The sequence below is a fragment of the Pygocentrus nattereri genome, chromosome 3, assembly GCF_015220715.1.
Source record: "Pygocentrus nattereri isolate fPygNat1 chromosome 3, fPygNat1.pri, whole genome shotgun sequence".
NCBI lineage: Eukaryota > Metazoa > Chordata > Actinopteri > Characiformes > Serrasalmidae > Pygocentrus > Pygocentrus nattereri.
This window is the reverse complement of record NC_051213.1, coordinates 26,035,597-26,054,075: the sequence shown is the minus strand read 5'-3', so window position 1 is coordinate 26,054,075 and position 18,479 is coordinate 26,035,597. Positions and strand designations below refer to the sequence as shown.

At 41.4% G+C, this 18,479-nt stretch overlaps 1 protein-coding gene across 2 annotated transcripts in view; it reads left to right on the top strand.

Moving 5' to 3' along the window:
- The window catches only part of emc2 (ER membrane protein complex subunit 2), a 29,965-nt gene extending 12,163 nt beyond the window's left edge, over positions 1 to 17,802 (top strand). The window contains exons 6-11 of one of the 2 annotated variants that reach the window (XM_017709191.1): positions 4,333 to 4,418; positions 4,578 to 4,637; positions 7,829 to 7,910; positions 8,156 to 8,266; positions 10,157 to 10,261; positions 17,171 to 17,802. In XM_017709191.1, the coding sequence (XP_017564680.1) occupies positions 4,333 to 4,418; positions 4,578 to 4,637; positions 7,829 to 7,910; positions 8,156 to 8,266; positions 10,157 to 10,261; positions 17,171 to 17,257 (531 nt within the window). In that variant the 3' untranslated portion in view covers positions 17,258 to 17,802. The remainder of the gene's footprint in view (positions 1 to 4,332; positions 4,419 to 4,577; positions 4,638 to 7,828; positions 7,911 to 8,155; positions 8,267 to 10,156; positions 10,262 to 17,170) is intronic. The other variant, XM_037537146.1, reaches the window with a different exon arrangement.
- Positions 17,803 to 18,479: the final 677 nt, after the last annotated feature.

Sequence of the window (18,479 nt, the reverse complement as noted above, 5' to 3'; positions counted from 1 at the left end):
TTAGCATAATTTCTGTTTTATGATGATATTTTTATTTCCAATAAATAAACGTTTGCCGGTAGTGTACTCAGTACTTGAGTTTTTGAGCTTTGATAGCAAAACTTGTTGTCTTCCAAACTTCACCAATATAGCTTTTTGTTATTGTCACATCTGGACTCCTGTGCAGTAGCTCAAGTTCATGTATTTTCTGATGTTGGAACCAGTATAGCCAAAAACAGCAAAAGTATTGTTGGCACTGGAATTGTCCATGTCTATGTGGTAGGATTCCCTCACTTGTGGGAACGTCATATCAATTGGCAGGTGCCCTGTGAACCATTCTGACAAAGTGAGGTCCACCCCAGATGTCTCTGATGGGATCAGCCTGTTTCCTGATGTCCGAACACCCGTCTCCTCCCATCAAATCTAGAGTGCTCCTCAGACCTAGGGGCGGGAGTGGAACAAAATGAAGCTGTGGTGTGATGTCGACCAGACTATATAGCTTTTTTTTCTTGCCATCCCACACTCTTTGGCAGGATAGCAGGTGGGGTGCCTGAGGTTGTGGTACGGCAAAGGATGACATCATCTAGGTTACCTGTTTGTGGAAGTTGGTTGAGTGAGGCTTATCTAGACACTATTCTCAGCATGTTTAGTGTAATAGGGGGAGGGAGAGAGGGGATGAGCCAAGAAAATGGCGGAAAATTGGCGACTACTGTGAGGACTTGTGAGGCATCCCAGCATGCAGAGCTGAGATTGGAAACTGAGCTGTTGTAATTATAGGCTGTAGAATAGATGTGGTACCCATTAACCAAAATTGTTGAATCAACAAAAATTGTTCAAGGTTTCTGTGCCATGGCGGTGTCCAAAAAATGTTAGAACTCTTAGCCCTTCCACCGTTTATTGTGTTCCAGTACCTACAGCAATGATCTGGAGAAATTCTTTGTTCAAATATATAATGTTTATATATAATTTTATTATACACACGTGTGTGTGTGTGTGTGTGTGTGTGTGTGTGTGTTTGTTTATGTATATATTTTGTCCCTTGCTTGTCTTTGAAGTGATACTAGTTTGCTCACTTGCTATACTATGTATTAAGGTAACTTAGTCATTTATTTAAAGCTGAATGATACAGATGGCCAGATGATTTATTGAATTCCAGCCCCTTCAGTATTTAATTGTATTGCTTGTGAAAGCAACTGAGGTCAATGAGAATTCTCAAGGGATTAGACACAATTACTATGTAGAATTTGATGGCGTTTACAGGCATTGAAGAAGGATTCTTCTGAACTACAACTAAATGCTTGTCCAATTATTTACGTGGGTGCTTTTTGCCCACATAGTTATTAAAAAGCACTAAACTTGTGCATGTTGGTGAAACTGGTTCAGAAGATTTGTTTGTTTCAATTCATGTCAGTCTTTGCACCGTTTTAATAAATCATTGCAGTTTTGGCTCTGTGTATAGATTATTGTAACTATTATTTAGTTTAAGTAATCAAATTAATGAAATATATTAGTTGAGCCACGATTTCTCTCGCAGACAAAGCATCAGTGACCTCTATTTGATACTCTCAAAAAAACAAAAAAAACATGCAAGACGGTTTGAATGAAAAAAAGAGTGCAGTCTCTAATTTTTTTAAATCCTCCTATGAAAATTGTAGTTTCAATTCTAGAAGTTAAAAAATTGTAGCTTAATATAGGGTGAACAGTATGACCGTATTTTATTGTAGTAGTGATACTATAACAGTATTGCTTTCCTAGCATGTTTCGGAAATCATCAGTACTTAAAGACCACTGAAAAACAGCCAGTTTCTTTACAAAGAGAGTAATTGGGTGTGGGTGATACCGCAAACATAGAAAATCTTGATAGTGAGAAATTTCCCTGATAAATGAAAACTTTATTTTTGTAATAAATTGTGCAGTTGGTCAGTGTTCCGTGAGTACTGATAATACCCGCAATATACTCATGAAAACATATTCTGTTGCATGATAATGATAAATGTTGTGATATTGCCCAGCCCTGTGATGAGTCTTGATTAACTGGATTTAGTGCAGTGCAGTATGTGAATGCTGAATAGGAATCATTGTTTTTGATGGTATTTGTAAATGTGACTACTGGTACTTTTCTGTCTGTTCCAACTTACCAATTCTCAAAGATATCACGTTGCATTTTGTGTATTGTGACAGTGTGAGTGGATGCATGTATGGTGTAATTCGTGTGGCCTCTGGGTGTGTAGAAACAGGGCTGCTGTAAATGCTCAGCTACTCAGTGTGTTTGCCTCTCAAACACTAATTCAGAAAGAATCACAACAATGACCGGGTCAGCCTCTCCCAGATTGTTACTTCAAGGAGGGGAAGGGCAAGAGAGAGTATTTTAACATGATTTGACATGTCCTTAACTGTTTTGACATGACATATTTTAATCAGTCCAAGTCAATTAGAAAAATGAGATGTATGTTTCCCTGAACCCAAAGCTTTGATTTAGGGCCTGACTAATGTATTGTTTGGTGGATAATATTGATTGATTTGATAACCTGCAAATTATTTGCTATTGCAAAAATCCTGCCTATAAATGACAGGCATTTAGTGGTGCGTCTTGTGTTGTTATGAACCTCTGATATACACTTTTGATGGGTCTGATTGTTTCTTGCCAGTCTTAGAGTGCTAAAGTGACTCTAGTGGCCAGGTATGATCAGAGTTCATGAATGGAAGTGGGGTGCCATGCATATTTACTAAATTAATCTCTGTTGTCAAACCAGAATGTGTTGAATGAGTCCTTATTTATATAACCATAAGGGTTGTTACCAATGTTAGATTGCATGGATTTCTAATGCATCTTATTAACAAACGGGAGGGGAGATGAAAACAGAGCTGCTGCTGTGGTGACACAGTTGATTAGATGGTTCTCCATCTGCATCTGCTGTTGGGATTGCATCAGGACCCTTTAGAAGCATATGCTGTATATATGGGATCACAATGTGTCTCTCATGCACATACCTGGCATTGTCTAACTACTTGTATGTTAATGCCAGGTGTGAACAGGGTGTTGGAGTTTGGTGGTTCATATGAAGCTGTTTTGAAACATCCTCAGTGTGTGAAAGGTGCCCTTGTATGTCAGCACTACATCCCGGCCTGTTGCAGGCAGGAGAGCTGGTGGCTCTGCCTGCCTGGGTGATGTATAAGTGGATTTGGAGTGGCAGTAGTGCCGGAACAGTTCCAGATTTATGGCTGCTCAGCTTTGACTCATGCCCAGCTCAACAGGGTTTGATCTGCCATGTGGGAGTGAGGAAGACCCGCTCTGTCAAATGCCAGTACATAAATTATCTCTGTGGCAAGACTGCGCACTTCTCTGGGTAAAGCTGCTGCTCTGTGCTCTGCACTTGCAAGTACAGAAAAAAGCTGGCTTCTGGAAAAGTCATGAAAGCAGGAGTAATGTCTTATGATTCAAATTGATGAGACTCTAATCCGCCTGAAGGTCACGTTAACATCCAAAAAAAAAAAAAGACGCAAATGTTCATTGGGGCTGATGCAAGCTGGGGCTCAGAAGCGCATATGTATGCATGTAGCCCTGAGCTTTCGGTAATGTGCTATTTTCTCCACTTAAATGGGATGAGTCACCGCATATCTACTCTTGCTAAGTGTGCATAGCCTGTGTCCACCCCTCAGTAGCAGGCTAATGATTTATGTGTTGGAGTCTGCAGATGTTCTCCTCTCTTGAAGCCATTGCCTTTCATGATGTAGTGTAGTAATTCAGGCTTGAGTGCAACGATGTTAATAAAGTGCATTTAGTCTTACTTTAGTTTCCTACTCTTGAAAATAGTTATGCAATGCTAGTTCTGTTTAGTTTAAAAGAATACCTCTGTGATTCCTTTCATGTGAAAATGTGATTCTTTTTGTAGTACTGGTCACCAGATATTCAGTACTTGGTATTATTGTATTTTATAAAAATATTGCAGTATTAGATGATAGTTTGCATGGAGTTGAGCCAGTGCTTCATGAGTATTGGTACTCTGTGCTTACAAACCTGATATTGTTTGTACTGTTTGACACAATTTAATTTAATTTTGATGTATTTTATAATATTCTTTTATTGAAAGTTACACTAATGCTAGTATACTGGAGTAGCTTATGTATTGCCTATATGGATACAGAATATTTAATCTAAGTATTGTCACACTTGGATAAGAAGACTGTGGTATGCACTCAGATGTGTCTTTGATAGCTGGGGAAGTTTGGATTCCAGCAGGTTCCTCAGTGCCCTGATCATTTACACATTCTCTCTCTTTCTTTTTCTTTTTCTCTCTCAACCAAACACTTAAGGCTTTAGCATGCTAATCTTCTGTTGATGTCAATCCACAGGCGGCGAGGAAGCGCAAGATCTCCATTCTGCGAGCACAGGGCAAGAGCAGTGAGGCCATCCGTGAGCTCAATGAATATCTAGAGCAGTGAGTGTTTTACAAGAGGATTTGGGCCCCATTTTCTCCTCCCCTTCCCCTCCACTTTTTAATTAAAAGGGGCTTTGCATTTGATTGAGCTGCCCCCTGAGCCCTTCTTTAACCCCTCTTTTGTCTGTGGAAGGACCTAACTGGCACTTTGTCTTGCAGGTTTGTGGGAGACCAGGAAGCGTGGCATGAGCTATCAGAACTCTACATCAACGAACATGAGTAATGACAATTGATCTTATTTCTAAAGTCATTATGCTTGGTAACTAATATCATCATTTGAAAAACTGTGTTTTTCTGGTTACGCTAAAGTATTCTGACTGTTAATAGAAATATATAAAGCCATTTTGGTTGGATTTGGCTTAATGGTAATTGAAGAATTTGACTAAATTAGCCTATTGTCTACTTAATAATTGGTATTACCCCAGATTCATTCAGAAGTGCTTTCAAGTGAACTGTCCATTCTGTGTCCAGTCAGGTCGTCATGTGTCCCATATATAGGGTTTAAAGATGGTCACTTTAAGACTCAGTCTCTCAGGGCATCCTTCAGTGGATGTGTGCTGGCTCATGAGAGGTTGTGGGACAGCCCCAGGGAAATCCAGAGAAATGCCAATCTCAGCCAGGGGCCTGTATTGAGCTCAGGATCTGTTTGTCACATGGAGTAGGGCTCTAATAGGATTTACTCCTTAAGCCCCTCTCATGCTCCCTCTCCACTGATATCTCTGTTGCCAGGGGTTCGTGTCTGCCAGACATAAACATTGTAGAAAAATCATTTTGTTTATGTCACTTCTTCTCCATCCCTCTTTAATTGTTTTTGGGATTTATTGTGTGTGTGTGCGTGTGTCTGGGAGAGAGGTGGTCACCCTGGTTGGAGGTCACTGGCTGTAGGAATGCAAGAGCTCTGTAAGGGGGCTGTATATTGGCTGGCTCATGTTTTTGTGTGAGGGCTTTATTGCTGTAGTGGCCAGAGGAAATCCAGGGGTGAGAGGATTATCGTCCCGCTTAGTCCAACTTTTCTAATATCGCACTATTCACTCTGACAACCCCCTATCTACAGGCGTGTCAGTTTCTCTCTTTTTTTCGCCTCCTTTTTCTTTCTTTGCTTTATTTTAGGTCACAGACTCCCTTTTTCCCTTCCCCTCCTCTTCCTGCAAGCTGTGTATTATCACCTCTCTTTTCCACACTGTGAGAGAGAGAGAGCACAGGGAGAATGATTCCCAGGAGAAGGTGGTGGCACTTGCTCTCCCAGCCAGTAAAAACAAGGCCCCACGGGGCAGAGATGAAGAGAAATAAACTCCCTCCATATCACTGCACTGCCACTCTGCCACCTAAATATATAGCCTTCTTTTACCCTCTGTTGGCAGCTTACCTAATAGCAGATGTGTAAATCTTACTGTAGGTTTATTACAGTCTCTTTGGATTACAGTTCTTTAAGAATCTCTTCAATGCCTCATGAAATTTCAGTTTTCACTATGTTTTAAACTGGTTGATATTAGTGTACATATTTTACACATGTGCATATCATTTCATCATCATATAGCATTTCTTACATCGCTTACTTTTTAGTAAGTGTTTGTGTGTTTGGCCATTAAGGACAAGTTACACTTTTTTCAGGAGATATTTCTGAGTGGACACTTAAGATAATCTGCAATAAGAATTACAAAGTAAAAACCAGAAAATCCAAAAAACTGGAGAATGAGACTCCTAACAACCCTGCAAGACCAGGTAGACCACCAGAGCGGTCACTATCAGATAAACACTACTTAAAGCTTTTATCTTTGAGAAATCTGAAACAATCCACAGGTGTTTCTCTCCATCCTCCATCCTTGATTAAAGTTCCTCATACAATATATTGATGAACCCAGAAAAAAATTGACAAACATGCTGCATTATGCCAACAGTGGTGAATTAATTATAGTCATGTCAAGGATTCAATCAATTCTATCAATCATTAAGGACTGGAGTAGAGGAACAGGGAAAGGATCAGTGGTCATCAACTTTAGAAGTGCTTAGAAGAACTTGTCTGTGTAAATGGAGGCTGCAGTCTTGTAGTGTATATTTGGCATTAGTGTTAGATCAGGTGGGGAATACTGAGCTCCATGGTAGTGTGGTTGATCCCTGCCCCCCATTCCCTTTATTCCCCCTTCTGCTATTCCACCCTCCCTCTCTTTCTCTACTCTGCTGCAGCCTGGCCATGGCAGGAGCACATCTGAAAGTCTTTATGGAAAGGAAGTGGTAATTGCAAGCAGCCTGCAACCTTCCGAATGGCCTGTTCCCCTCCTCTGTGCTCACTCTTTCTCTCTCCACTCCTTCACTGTCTGCCCCCCCAAACCAATCTTTGAAGTCTCTTAAACATACTCTACATGGTCTGATAGGTTCTTCATCTCGTGAGAGGGAGTAATGCCAGTGCTGTGTTCCCGCCAAAGGAACCTTGTTTGCGTCAAAGCGCTTTTTTCCCCCCTCAGCTCGCCAACAATAAGATTGCTTTAGATTAGCATCCACAACCAATTTGGAAGCTCTCCAGTGCTCAATTTTGAATTTGACATGTTTTAATAAATCGGTTTGTGCACAAGCACGTACATTAAAGTGCTTGACGTGTGAATGTAGCACATGAAGATATGAGAGAGACCTCTGCAACGGTAGCTAAAAACACCGTGTGGTTTGGGGACTCTGAGGCCCTGGAGGCGGTAATCAGCCCCTTAAACTCTGCTGCAGGTTTTGGACACACACTGGCCATTTTTGTGTGTTGCGGCTTTGTCATAATAGTCCTTGTGGAGCATTACTTCGTAAAATTGTTTGATTATTTGGTGGAAGCGAGCCGTTGGAAAGTCTGCGTGTATCAGCGAGTTTGTGTGTGTCGTCCTCTCTGATTGAGCCCATGAAGTGGTTGCAGATCAGACTGAGGTCCACAGCTCAGCAGTCCGCAGATAGAAGTGATCTCATCTGAGAGTGACACAGCGCGCCGCCACACGACAATGACCTCAAGACAGCCTTTATAACTGCATATTAAGCCTGGAGGGAAAAGGCAGACAGATTGATGCTACGTGTCTAGAAATGTGGTGGAGATCTCACACTCTCTCCTCTTTCTCATCATCAGCTTCCAAGAACATTAGAGATGGGGGGAAAATAGACCAGAATTGCCGCTGCTGATGCAAAGCTACATCCATCATTTTACCATATGGATGTTCACACACACATTTCCATCAGCCCTCATAAAGGCTGATAAAAGGAAAACCTTAGGCGGGCCATTTTCTTGCTGTCAGCAAGACCAAGATTTACTTTATTCCAACAGCCACTAAGCTACACTTAGTCAACAGTATACAGAAGTGGAGCTCCTTGTGGGTTTATCACAGGTGTGTTTGTGTGACTTATTTATTTAGATATGTTCTGTTTCTCTCTTCTGCTCTCTCTAGTTATGCAAAAGCCGCTTTCTGCCTGGAGGAGCTGATGATGACTAACCCGCACAATCACCTGTACTGTGAACAGTATGCAGAGGTACACTAGCTGGCAGTACTTTTTTCTTGCTTGTCTTACAATGTTCTTGTCTGTCTGTATTACAGACTGGCTGAGCTGTACTGTACCCTTGTTTTGGGTGTCTCCATTACTTAAGACTTGCTGTATCAGTCAGGTTTTGTTTGTAGAGATAAAACGGTTTGCTCTAGCTGTGATGTAGCTCTTCATATGTCTGTGTCATAAGATCACAGTGCCACTGTTCTTTTTTCTCTGCTCCGCTACCCTAGGTGAAGTACACACAAGGGGGGCTGGAGAACCTGGAGCTGGCCAGGAAGTATTTTGCACAGGCACTGAAGCTGAACAACAGAAACATGAGGGCCTTGTTTGGCCTATACATGGTGAGTCACGACTCGCGTCAAAGCTAAAGACAACAAACACCTCCTCCCCTCCACCTTCTCTGCTGGCTACATGGATGTTCTGGACAGGTTTCTGAGATGGATGAGTTCTTAGATGGGGCAGATCACTGCTGATTCAGTTGTTGTTATCAAGCCCTATGTCAAAAAGCCCCAGCACATATTTTTCCTGAAATGTAACTCTTCTGCCTTTTGCGGAGCATTTTTATGTTTATGGCAAAGTTAAATAAACTGCCGACAATAAAAGAATGGAAGAAGACCGGCCACTGCGCCATCCCACGTGGGCTGGCTGCCGAGCTTTGGGTCGTATCTGCGCTGAATAAGCCTTTCATCTGCGTATTTATTTAAACAGGAAGTTGTCCATTAACACCAATGCATCATTTGTAAGTGACTCCTGACATAGGAACACAAACAGCCAGCTGGGAGCAGAAGGAAGGCATAGGGTGTGCGGAGAGCTGCACACAGACACGCTCTGTTCTTTTACACACGCATACTCGCATGCATGTTTCAGTAGTTCAAACACGGGCCCAGGCAGTCCCGCTGCTTTGATGTGCTATTAGCATGTGTCACAGGCATGGCAGGAGCAGGAACAGACCTCCACCAAAAGGCTGCCTCCACTCTCTTCTGCAGGAACTCAAGACTCTGCGTGTGCTCCACTCTTCTGTTTAGCTTCCGCACAGGGCTATTTTGCCTTGTCTTGAGTAAGGGTTGGTGATTGTGCTCATTCTTTTTATTACCATTTTAAGTTGTGGCACTATTTAAACATTTGTGTCTGTTCAGACTGATCAAAGTTTAGAGAAATGAAATTTTGTGCTAAATATTCATGTAATGGCAAAATGTCATTCATTTTCAGGATAGTTAATATTTGCCATATTGCCCATTCCTAGTTTTAATGTGCAAAAGTAGTACCATTGACTTTTATGCCTAGAATGCAGAGTTGTAGCCTTGTTAATCCTGTTATGTATTTCTGACCCACTGTGAGACATGGACTCACAGTATTCTACTGAAATCATTCCACTATTCATGATAATTATCTCAAATTTAAATTATGTCTTGGGAATCACACTTAAAGTTCATATCACCCAAAAAAACCCAGAATCCAACAAGGTTTATGCCGGATTGGAGGAGAGGTTGATTGGTGTGTAGTTAAAATTTCAGCACGTCCATGGAGAGGGCTTTCATGTGCTACCCAGTGGACTCCTCTGGGCTTTGCTGTGTGGGGCTGATGGCAGTAACATGGGAAAGACATGGGCTTTGTGGTTGTGGAGGGAGAGCTTTGGGCGGCATGGAGCACATGATTCACATTGCACCACACTAGCCACACACCGCTTCCCAGACACTCGCTTCCCTGTCAGCACCGTTTATCTCTGCTGTTGGAGAAATTAGGCTGCATTAAGGGACATGCAGCACCAGGGCTTTTACCCAACCAGTAGGGAAGCACTCACTTTTTCCTTCCTCTGAAGCCTACTGTGTAGTGCCATCTCAACTGCACCATCCTTCCATGATGAGGAACCAGTTTATGCAATTTCCCTCTGGGATCAATAAAGGATTCTGATTCTGATCTCAGCAGTTTGCTGAGATTTTAAGAGTCAGAGACTCTCTCTGTCTCTGTCTCACTCCTCCTCCCATACATCAGACCTTTGATCCATTCTTCAGATCATCCATCCCTTGTATGCCTAGTTTGCTACACTTGAACTAAAAATTCCCAGAAACACTACTCCTCACATTACATAACGGTCATTATTTGCAATCTGTTGTCTTGTTTACATAGCAACGTATTCCCAACAATGTGAATGTGTCCAAAGTCCCATTGGAGAGAGAAATGCCTGTCTCAAAGCCTTCTTCTCATTCATCTCATTCTTTCTCACTTCCCAGTCAGCAAGTCACATAGCAGGCAGTCCTAAAGTCAGTGCAAAGGTAAAGAAGGACAATGTGAAGTATGCTGCTTGGGCTGCTTCTCAAATCAACAGAGCCTACCAGGTGAGTACTATAAAGCCCTCTGTGTGTCTTAGTGAATCTGAGTAGTTAACAGTTTAAAAAAAAGCAAAACAGTTTTTGAAAACACAAATACCAAATCAAAACTTCGGTGTTCACTGCAAAACGGACTAAAACTAATTACAAAGTATTACAAAGACAAAAAACAATCTTTTCCGTTTTCAATGCATGAAGGTTGGTTTAAAAGTGGATTCTTTCTGTGTCAGGTCTTAAATGCCCTGGAGATGATGTCTTTGAGTAACGCTAACATAGTTGAGCATAGTCTACTCTCTAAATTAGTGTGGTAAAAAGGAAATGACTTGGAATTACCTGCCCTAACTCGAATGTGCTAACTAAATTTTCACTATACTAAAAATGTGGCAAAATAAAAAAAAATCCTCTACAAAAAATGAAAACAAAACTAAAAAAAAATAAATGCGCTGTTGAAATTAACTAAAACTAAACAAAAATAAAAGTAAATATAAATAAAAACTAGTAATAACTGTAAAAACCCTGGTGTTTACATGGTGATTGAGTCAGAATGTAAGAGCGAGCACAGGAAGGAGACAGACGAGTGAGCGTGTGCTCTGTCTACATGCTGGATCGGCTCACAGCACTCCTGCCCAGGCCCGGCTCAGCTAATGTGTTGACTTAAGCCCACAGGGCCCAGCGTTGTGTTACACAGCTGTTTTCTATGTTTGCATGTTAAAGCACTGCTATCGATTCCTCTCCGCATGAATCATACCAGCCTGTGCCAAACATGGGCGTCAGGGCCTGGTAAGGGGAAAATATGCAACGCTCACACCATGCATAGCTGCAGAGAGAGGGGTTAAATAGCTGAAGAGAAGTAGGGAGACCGGGAGAGGAAAAACTGAAGTGCTGCTCAGATGGTATCACTAAAATGGTTTATGCTGTTGCCATGGCACATGGAGCATAAATGTACATTTAATAGAAATCTTAACTGCCATCAGGGCAATATACATTGCTTATTTAAGCATTGACAGTTAAATGTGTAATAAAGGGGTCCTTACTCAGCAAATGTGGCCAAGCCCTGATTCAGCCCACACACACTTACAGTAGGTTCATGTGTGGTTGGAGGACTCCTGTCACTCTCCTGGAGCAGAAACCCCTTTTTTGTGCAGTTGATGCAAGTCTGAGCTTCTCATGGGATTGCCTCAGAGGTGTCTGAGCATGCCGCTAGCATTTTTCCTTAAAGAGAGAGACAGTCCAGTTACTCCAAAATGAAGGACTAATAACATCTGAGAATATAGAGAGAGACAGGCAATAATGTGGAGTGAGGGGATAAAATTCTAACCATTTACTTGTAAATTGATGCTGATCAGGCTAAGTATTGTTTTGTTATGGTTTTAAAGCCCTTTTACCAATTAGCATGGCCTATTTTCCACCACTCAAAAGTAACATATCAAACTCATGATCTCCTCCTGACCTGGGGACATATTACAATTTCAGCAGTTGGCAGGTAGAACTTCCCCACTAAACATAACAGATATCTATCTCGATTGCTCATTTCTTCACCCTTGCTTTGCACAATCCCCTGTATCAGTGCATTATCAGCTGGGACCTTTCTTCTTGAATCTTATGGGAAACCGGTGTTTCTCGGAAGAGCCTTCACTGAAAGAGAAGGGTATTGGTTTAGGATGACAATATTTGTGCACAGTGCTTTCTCAGTGTTGGGAAAATTTCTGCTTCCATTATTTGCCCCAAGATGCATTAAAATGTCTCTCTTGGCCAACACAAACTTTGGCTAATAAAAATTATTTCTCAGTAAACTTTGCGAGGACTGTAATTGTTTTTAGGTAGAGTACTTTAAAGGGTAATGTGCATTAGATGCCAGTGTTTTTACTAGGGCTGTCAAACTGTTTAACATTAGTGTTGCACTAGTACTGATACTGCATCAGTATTGGTGCCTATACTGGCACTTATGCACAGTATCAATGTCGGTCATGGGGATACCCATACCTATGACTGACACCATGAATTTCTGGTGTGGGCTGACACGCAGCAGTCAGTATAGTGAAAATGCTCATGGCAGAATTTATAACAGGATTTCTGTGATCACTCGTCTGGGGCTGTGTGGTCACTTACAATCTGAGTTAATGTTGTTGACGGAAGAACCGCTGGGTTCTCGGTGTAATGATAGCTTCGATTTAGCCTTTAGTGTAGTAGCCTGCTAGCCGGGCCTAGGCGTCCACTTGCCCCGCCTGCCGTGCACTTCAGTTGTTCAGCTGCGTCACTCAGCAGCGGTGTCTGGTGGTCCGCCGCTTCAAACAAGCTGGAAGAAAAAATTCACCTTCTTTTTCAACCAGAGAAACTGCTGTATACTCATGTGTAAACACCATAGGTTTATCTGTATACTATTCAGTTCTGTTCTAACTGCTTTGCACAATAAATACATTTTAGATTTTATTACTTAATCTTATATAATATTATATACCAAATATATACTTTAAATAAAGAAAAATAAGATTTAAGCATCTAATAAATATCCAGCAAGTAAATGTTAACTAGCCAAGCTGAGTGTTTTATTTGTGACACAAAGCATAGATTTTACAAAAATAAATTATTTTTAAAATGTAATTTTTCTAATTTAGGTAGAATTAGTGTCTGTGTTGGTACTTGGTATTGGCTGTTAAAGGAAGGATCTGAAGGATCAAGAAAGGATGAAGTGATATTGGTGCATCTCTTGTCAAAATAATTAATCACATTAATTTGTGTAGTTAATAATGACAGATTGTCTTATTTGCTCAATTTTGACACTAAGAGAATAATTTTTCCAGCTATGAAACTACAGAATCAGCTTAGTCAGGATGTATTTATTACTTTCAGTAATTCAACATGAACTTGAAAATAAAAGCAAGTGAACTTGACAATACGTTTAATGCAGTTTCCAGTTTTTATCACCAGTATCTGGTGAGATTAACAGTGGCTGTATTTTCAAGCCTCCTGATCATAAGCTCTTACTGTCATTCCATTTATTACTCTGCTGCTGGTTGATTTACCCATAATTCTCCCACAGGCACTGTGCAGTTTATTAAAGGCATCCCCTGGTGCTAATGCTACTGATACTGGTATTACTGACCGCAGCACTGTTTTGCTTATAAATGATACTTGAAATGTAACATACTTTGAAATAAACAAATTCATAGCATTGTAGTAGTTGCAGATAACTTTTAAAGAGAGTTTTGGGTCTTGCGATTTAAAAGCTCTATTAAAATGAGGGGGTTATGGGGGTAGAATCATTGCAATATCACTCAAGTGGCTTGGCTTCAGAGTGGAGCAAAGGATGGTTTGATGTAGGAATGCATCAATACCAGTACTGCTCATTTACTTACACTTAACCTCAATAAATTGGCAGTGATACTAACATCTGTTACCATGTGATGTAAGCCTAGTGTGCACTGTCTCACTAATGAACAAACAAGCTAGCAGTGAATGAGAGGGTTTCCTCTCAAAGTGAAATGTTGACACTTTTGTACACTGTGAATATATAAATTGTAGGCTTCATCTGTACATGATGGTCTATTTAGTTGTACAGTGTAAGACACCAAAGAACAGATTTCTAAAGTATATGCCTGGCCTTAGAGGACATTCAACATTTTAACCAGATAAACAATAGACTCCAACAACATGTAATGTGAGCTCCTTGGATGCATTAGCCTCAAATGTGATTTCTTCTGTCCCTGTGCTACAGAGACTGTCATTGAAAGAGACAGATGAGGATCAAAACTACAAAATGTACTACTGTACAGAAGTGCTTTACTGACAAGAACAAACCCTGCTGTTGTCCATTTCAGGTTTTAATTATTTAATTTTAAGGAAAATTGCACCCATTTACACTAACAACTACTTGATTCCAGTTGGGTTACTAGCTATGGGATTGTAATCGGTATCGGTGAGTACTAAAAACATGTACTTGTACTCGATGTGAAAAAAACATGCATCCCTAGTTCAAAAGGTCAAAACAGGAAAGTATGTTAACTTTGTTAAAAAGTGAGTGGCATTCGTAGTTTAACACATTAAATGACATCTCTGGTTGTTACTTAAAGGAGGTGATTCTTGAATGTTGATGTCAGAAGAGAAACAGGCAAACTACATCACTACCACATGCATTGAAGGCATTCACGTTCTTTGATGAGGTCTTATTAGTTGGGTATGGTGTAGAATATGCATTGTATTTGCTTACCTTCAACCAGTCAAAAGAAGCAACATGATACGTGCTGCTTGCACTTTGCAGTCAAAGACACCTCAGGTGTATTTGCCATGTCATTTTGTCGGAAGAGAGATGAGTTTTCACTTGAATGTGCTTTGAAGGACTCTAGACCATGGGGTTGTCTGTTACACTCTGTTATGGAGGTGTTTGAAGTGTGCTGGTGTCATGAGTTAGTTTTTATAGGACTGCCGACCTAGTGCTTACCATGCCTTTATATGACAGGAGAGACAGGTCAGTAAGTTTCCCACCGCCATAGAGGTCACATTGATGCAGTTACTACACTCATTAGAATGTTATTAGAAATTCTGACTTACACCTTTAGGGGACATATACATATTAAGTAATATCTGGCATCTGGTTTTAAGCAAGCTCTATTGCCTGAATGTGATGCACTGCATTGCAGTCAGCATTGCCTTTTCAGGGAAGATTAGTCTCACTAAACTCAGTCATTTGGAGTGAGTGTAGTTTCACTGTGCAAAAGAAGTTAGTAGGAATGGCCCATTTTTGCAATCCAAACATCCACATTTTTGCATGTCGAATGCCAATGAGACAATATTTTACATTGTTATAAATAAAAAACAAAAGCATATCAGTTGACCTTCAAAATTATATCTTGGTTATACAGCATTGTCACTTTTTGGAGGCATTTCCCTATAATACCTTTGCTTGGGTATGGCCATTTTGCTTTGGGTCTATGTTGCATGCTTAGTTATTTTTTTATTCCAAACTACACATGCCTTGCAAATACTCAAGTAACTAAATACACATGCTCGTCTATTCCAGTTAATACTTTAGGGCTTTTAAATGTTGTACTTTAAAACACTGCTTTAACTACTCGACAGAAGCTAGAACTTCTTGCTGTCAGTGGCTATCAGTGCATTGTCCTCTTTGCATGTCATGAGCCATGTTGATGGAACCTCATATTTAGGAAAGGATTGCAGCACTGGAGCCTTTCTTCACCCAGGGCAGATGAAATGATGGGACAGTACCCAGAGATATACATGTCTTAAAGTGTTAAACTCCCCCATTTCGTAATGTTGTGCATGAGTTATACTGCAGTTACCCCGTCGGCTTCTGGCCAGGACCAATTCAAACTTATTAACAACGGAAACATTGACAAAATACCCTGAGCAAAAGCAATGAAACTCAGTCTGTGTGTAGTATAGTCAATCAGTACTTTTAGATGTTAAAATGTGCAAAACATTCTTCTTTAATAATTGAAAGTTGCAATATTCTGAGACAAAAGGTGTTTGCACAGCAGAATTGTGAGAGTAGGTGGGACAGAACGTAATTGACACTAGTGTTAACACTAAAAACAAATGATCACAAATTTTCACAAAACGCGCAATTGTGAGTTTGTAATTGTACCATACTCTACCACACTGAACAGTGCAGTCTAATGCATTTGTCAGGGTTTTTTTTTTTCTTTTCATTTTATTGTGGGCCTAGAGAGTTGTCCCCTGTCTCTCTTGCAGTTCATGTTGAGGCTTAGCATGTTTGGATACTTGAATTAGGAGGGAAAAATGGTTTGCTTCTAAGCGATACTGGAGAGTCTTGCACATTGGAGAGAGCTGAATTGTGTTCTCTTGGCGTTTGTCTTGCACATCAGTCCTATTTATCCAGAAAGGTTTCCCAGTAATACAGTACCATTTTTCATGGTGTGTTTGTGCGCTAAGGGGCAGCGGGGTGGAGTACCATTCCTCTGGGGCTAATGAGTTATCAGTGAGGACACAGAGAAATGCACTCCGCAGTCCAGAAACAGCACTGCAGTGTGCTTGGCCATGCTCTGTCTGCTTCCCTTGCTGTTTACCCAGTGAGTTCACTCTGACTGTATGCTCTTCTCCGTGTCTAGTGCCAGTGCACCCACAGCTGTAAGCCCAGACACACTCACGCACACACCTCAGCTGCAGAGTGCTGAGCTAAGCGCTGAGTCCTGTGTCTCTCTTGTTTAAGATTAGCATTACATGGGACTGAATTGATTTTGGTTTTCAGACAGGACTAATGAGGAGAAATGGAGTGCAGGACTTTTGTCCTTTTCATATTAGTCTGCTGTCTTAATGAGTGGAGGGATCTGAAAGGTTGTGGCATGGCATAGATGGCCAATTTTGTCCTCTCTTATTAGTGCAAAGAAGTGCTTTGTGGTCCTCGAGATGAGTCAGACCGTGTGTGTGTGTGTGTGTGTGTTAGAGAGAGGTGGCATGTTTGGGCAAGTGACCGTAAGCTAAGAAGTGTGTGACTCATTAAGATGTGCTTTTTCTAAACGTCGTTCTCTGTACAGGGCAAATGAAAAGAGAAGCGAAGACCTCTGATACAACAACTCAATTAGGCCATGCCAGAATAGGATCCACAGGGGTCAGAGAGCTGGCGTTAAACCTGAAGAACTATTCCACTCCTTAATAGCAAGTTTATGGCCCCATTTAACTGCATTCATTGCACATTATTCATCCTTTCAAGCTTTGGTCCAATATATGCAGTGAAATATGGAATGTTTTTAAATACTTGTCATTTAACATAATCTATTTGTAAGGTGATCTTCCTTTCCTGTTGAATCAAATGAACCACAAGGTTTGTGTTAAACCATGATCTGTAGAGAAGCATTATGAATTAGGCAATGTCCTTGCCTCAACCCTTTTTATTCTGTATCTCCACCCCTCCCCCTCGCTCCCCTCTTCTGTGTCTCGCAGCTCGCTGGTCGTGGGAAGAAGGAGAACAAATGCTCAATGAAGGCGGTAGAGGAGATGTTGGAGTCCATGCAGATCACCATGTCCTAAGCCTCAACTCTCTCCTCTTTAGCCTCCATCACCACAACAGCATGGCAGCTCTCCCTGCGCACTGCAGCACACCACCACCCACAGAGCAGACCACCCGACCGCCCCCGCCACATTTTCCCACTCTATCTCCTCACTTTTGTTTCATTTTTTTCTAGGCTGTTTTGGTCTAGTAGTGCAGCCCTCATCAAGACCCCTAGTCATTCCACATATTGACTTTATTCCAAATTTGGCACTTCTGAATTCATGTAACAAGGGCTGAATGGTCAGTAAATGAGAAACTACATACACAGGTGTGCTTAGTTTGAAAGTAGATATATAAGGAATGCTGGGGTTGGCTAATAGTGTTTTTTGGCAGCAGGAATAGATGACTAATTTAAGATCAAGGACGCTAATGTGAATAGACTGTAAATGATATTTATAGGTGGGGCAGATGTGGCTTAGACTGAAACTGTGCTCTTTGTGTGCGATGTCATTTTTAATATAACTGGTGTCCGTTCTGGTCACACATCTGCCTAATTAAAGAATTTCACTGTTTGACCAACATACCAAGTCTCTAGTGTGTCCACATTTCCCTAGTAATTCCATTCCCTAGGGTTCCATGTAGGACCGCTGAGAAGTGTTCACCCCCTCCTCCTCTCCTTCTCTCCTCTTTTTTAAGAGATATTTGGCAAGTCATTTTCAATTGACCAGCTGCTCCCTATGTCTGGCAGATCTTCTCCTTTCCACACAACGAGGAGAGCAGCGGTTAGGGAGTCTGGGCCCAGCGCTCGCTGTTCCAACCAACTCTTCATATCAGACCACCCTCGCACCACTGTGAGTGCGTCTGTGCGATGATAATGGTAATAAAGAGAATAATAATCACCATTGCCATGCTCATATAATTCACCCTCGGTTGACTCTGTCTGGAGAAGCGTAAGGGCTGCAGTGCTTCAGCCTGCAGGCAGTGTGAAAGGGATCTGCTGGAACACTTAGGAGGCTCACAAACTCTCATTAAAATAAGGCCGGGCCCATGCGCAGTCAGCCTTCCAGACTGGCCATCCAACTGGAACTGCTGCTCCTCAATTACAGAAACGCCATCAGGAGAGCAGAGCAGAGCACTGCCAGTGATTAAACCAAAGACATATCCAGTATACAAACCTGGAAGAGCGTTCCTTTTCGGTCGAGAGAGAGGGATGCTGTGAAAAGGGTCTTTGGTTCTCCTGCTGCAAAGCTTTTGGTTTGC